Consider the following 4068-nt stretch of genomic DNA (forward strand, 5'->3'; position numbering starts at 1 on the left):
TCAGAACTTTGAATTTCCATGTCACGCGCAGCTGGTGACTGAGGGTCCTGGACGAGTCTATGGGCTATGTTAGAGTGATTTGATCTTTGTACACGCGCTTGAATTACTTGGTTAGGTTGTGGGATCACTGCAAGTCTTGGTCGTCTTGCCGTGGTCTTCGATCGGTGACTCAGTACAGTAGGCCAACGGCACACACTGATGTGATTTGACGAGTGACACAGGACATCCATTTGGAAAAGTTGAGTTTAGGCGGCCAACCAGCGGAACCGTGTGGAAATGGATATCTCAAAGCAATTCTAGCCTTGTAGGACTGATTGCTACGCTAATTTTCAACTGCGTGCTTGACTCTGCACTCGTGCACACCGGCTGGGTGGAGCCGAGTTGTAAGATGACAGCACTTTTTCCTGTCTAGTATATAATACAATACAATCTCATCTTAATGTCACTAGTTGAACTTTTCGTTGCCTCTACTCCTAATAAGAGAAGGAAATCCTAGAAGTTCTAGAAAGAGCAGAATATCCTGCCATCGCTTTCTGTAAAATCAAATATTGTTGACAACAATAGCCATCGGGCCACTATGTTGTTGCAATAATAAGAGAAGGAAATCCTAGAAGTTCTAGAAAGAGCAGAATATCCTGCCATCGCTTTCTGTAAAATCAAATATTGTTGACAACAATAGCCATCGGGCCACTATGTTGTTGCAAAACTAGGCAGTTGTTTAAACAAGTGTACAACTATCAACTGGAAACATGATATCTAACACTACAAAAGAAATCACAGTACAATATCGAATGTCACGCTACATCTGACGAAGTACACGACTGAAGATTATCTATAGTCACATTAGCAGAGCAGCTGCTCGCTTACTGCTTACAAGACCGACATACTTCAGCTTATTGTTACAGGACGCACAACAGAAAAACAATAGGGAAATACTACTATATAAAAGGTTTCATGGATTGAACGGTGGAAAAGAACATTCAAATATCTTTGTTTCCACATTTCCTCAGAAAGGCAGCCTTGCAGATAGACAGTTGCACATATACCTTGTCGTATAACTGGTCTAAAAGCTGAAAGTAAGCAATCCTCCATGTTTTCAAGAACAACATGATGCAAAATACAGTCCAAAGACCCATCACAAATCCCATGCTCATGCTGAGGTACAAAGATGATCTAGCACCTTCATGCTCCTGATTGGCACTTGGATTAGTTTCATTCGGCGAGCAATTATTGAGAAGAGGAGGCCCACAAAGTCCAGGGTTGCCGATATACATGTACATATCATTGAGTGTTTCTAGCTGTCGTCCAGAGGGGATACTCCCGGATAAATCATTGTAGGACATGTTTAGGGAACTCAGAAAGGTGAGATCAGATAAAGTTGAGGGAATGTGGCCAGTGAAATAATTATAAGATAGGTCAAGGGACTCCAACTGTCTTAGAGCACCAATGTCATCTGGAATTGGTCCACTTATCTGGTTCTTAGAGAGATTCAAACTTCGAAGTCCCTTGAGTGAAGATAGTTCCTTTGGAATGTATCCAGTGAAACCATTACTTGACAAGTCAATCAACACTAACTGTTGAGTGAGCTCATGAGTATAGTTGAGCTCTCGATCTTTTATGAATGTTGATATGCTGTCACTACTATAGTTATAATTGCTATAATTGCTTCCACCTGTGTTATATGAACGTTTCATGCCTCTCAGACTTGCTAGGAATGAAGATATACTTCCAGATATGTTGTTGTGTGCTACGTCCAGATAATGAAGTCCAATAAGCCTGGTTAATTGCATAGGAAGGTGACCATGAAACATATTCGATCTTAGAATCAACACCTCTAGGGCAGGCAATTTCTCTGCAATCCATGTTGGCACACTTCCAGAGAACTTATTATGTGAAAGGTCAAGAAAGCCTAACTCTGAAGCATTTTGAAGAAAACGAGGGAATTCACCAGAAAGATTGTTATTTTTCAAGTCTACCATTTGCGATGGAGGAAAGTCTTCCGAACATTGTGGAAAATCGCCAGTTAGTTGATTGTTTGACAGGTTTATTTCCAATAAATAATCATGACATACATATGTTGGGATGGCGCCTGTGAAATTGTTGTTGTAAAAAAGCAGACTCATTAGCCCGGGAGCTGTGAGGTTCGCTGGTAGCTGCCCTGATAAAGAATTTCTAGAGATGTCCATTTCTTCTAGGAACGGCAACTCCAACTTTGCTGGTAGACCACCACTTAGTTGATTTCTCGACAAGTACAAGCTAGAAGCATTAGAAAACACAACCCAGAACCAGAGTGGCAACACATCATTTATCCTTGCATTTGAAATGTCAAGGGCGCGTATGCCAGTCTGCCACCTCAACCATGCAGGAAACTGAGGCCCCATGTCACACGACCCAAAATGCCCTTCCGTTAATCTGAACGGAGGAACCCAATCTTCAGCAAAATCCAATTTCAGTGAGTTTTGAGAAAGGTTTAGATACTCAAGCTTCGCCAGACCAACAAAATAATATTCTGAAAGCACACCGCTGAAGTTATTCAAGCCAAGGCTCAAGTAACTCAAGTTACTAAGAGATCCAATCCCATTAGGTACCTCACCAATCAGCATGTTCTGAGAGAGGTCAAGAAAACTTAGACTCCTCATGTTTGCAATCCCAAAAGGCACCGAACCAACTACCATGTTCTGAGATATGTCAAGGTATGTGAGACTAGTTAGATTTCCTATCCAAACTGGCAGCTCCCCAGTCAAATTTGCACTCCGCAAGTGTAGTTCCCGCAACTTGCTCCACGAACATTGTGGTAATCTCCCCAATATATCCCCATTGATGTTGTTCTCTTCTAAATAGAGTAATTGCAAATTGCATAGATTTTTCAAGGTTGTTGGCACGATGCCTGATAGAGAATTTCCATCTAAATATAAGACCTCAAGAGAGGACATGTTTCCTAATGCACCAGGGATGGGCCCAGACCATCCACAATCACTGAGAATGAGCTCCTTGATGGTAGTGATACCCCAAAACCAGTTGTGTTGGAGCAAAGAGTTAAATGAACTGTAGGACAAATCAAGGATCTCAAGTTGCGTCAGGTTAGAATGGAACAGAGTAGATAAAGCGCTGCTATTTAAACAACCTGACAGGTCAAGGGTTTTCAGATTCGGCAGCATGTTAACCTTGTGCACCCAATCAGTTGCAGGACTGAGGTCCAAATTGCTCATAGCAAGACTCTCTAGTGAAGAGAGATTTGGCAACCATGTAAGATCTGACTGAAAGTCAAGATTGCTAAGATCAAGATACTTCAAGCGAGAAAGGTTACCAAGTTGTAAAGGTATACTCCCCCCAAAACCAAAATCAGCACTTGAGAGGTTGAGATACCTTAGGTTGCTGAGGGTACCCAGAAACGCAGGTATCTTTGTGCCATTGAAGTCATTGAAGCTGAGATCCAAGTACCTCAGATGGTGTAAGACAGTAATGGAAGAGCTCATCTCACCTCGCAGCACGATCCAATTGGTATGGAGGTCAAGTTTGACAACATGGCTGGTTCGGTTATCGCACCCGATTCCCTTCCATTGACAGCAGTCTTCACCTTGCCATGATGAGAGACGGCCAGCAGGGTCAAGGAAGCCCTCCTTGAAGGAGATGAGCGCCTCCCGCTCTCTTGCAATGCAGACGCCGCCTGAGATCACCCTTGCTTGAACAGAGGACGAGGACAGCGCGTGGTTTACAAAAAGGATCAAGAGGATTGCAGCTGCCCACTGGAGAGGGAATGGCCAGCGAGGACACATTTTGATAACCTTGTTCTTTTTTTCTTTGCTGATACTACTAGCACTCAAGCCAGACCTCTTTATATTTTCTGTATATACAGTAGCTTTAGCTGATGATATGAATGGTCAGCAGAGCTATTCTAGTCGTCTCAGAACAAGTCTCACTGCAAAGCTGTAGAATTTATACTAGTCAACCAACTAATCAAGCGATGGCCCTAACTTTTTTTAAGTCAGTGGTCCTACTTTTTGACTTGCCATAGCCTGCTTACGAGTGCGCCCAATCTCTACTCCAACTCCAAATTGATCAGCATGC

At 42.8% G+C, this 4068-nt stretch overlaps 1 protein-coding gene across 1 annotated transcript; it reads right to left on the reverse strand.

Annotated features, from left to right (window-relative positions):
* On the reverse strand, window positions 706-3795 carry LOC8082500 (probable leucine-rich repeat receptor-like protein kinase At5g63930). Its single transcript, XM_021455934.1, has one exon. The coding sequence runs from the start codon at window positions 3774-3776 to the stop codon at window positions 981-983; it is 2796 nt and encodes a 931-aa protein (XP_021311609.1). The 5' UTR covers window positions 3777-3795; the 3' UTR covers window positions 706-980.

The sequence above is a fragment of the Sorghum bicolor genome, chromosome 3 (genome assembly GCF_000003195.3).
Source record: "Sorghum bicolor cultivar BTx623 chromosome 3, Sorghum_bicolor_NCBIv3, whole genome shotgun sequence".
NCBI lineage: Eukaryota > Viridiplantae > Streptophyta > Magnoliopsida > Poales > Poaceae > Sorghum > Sorghum bicolor.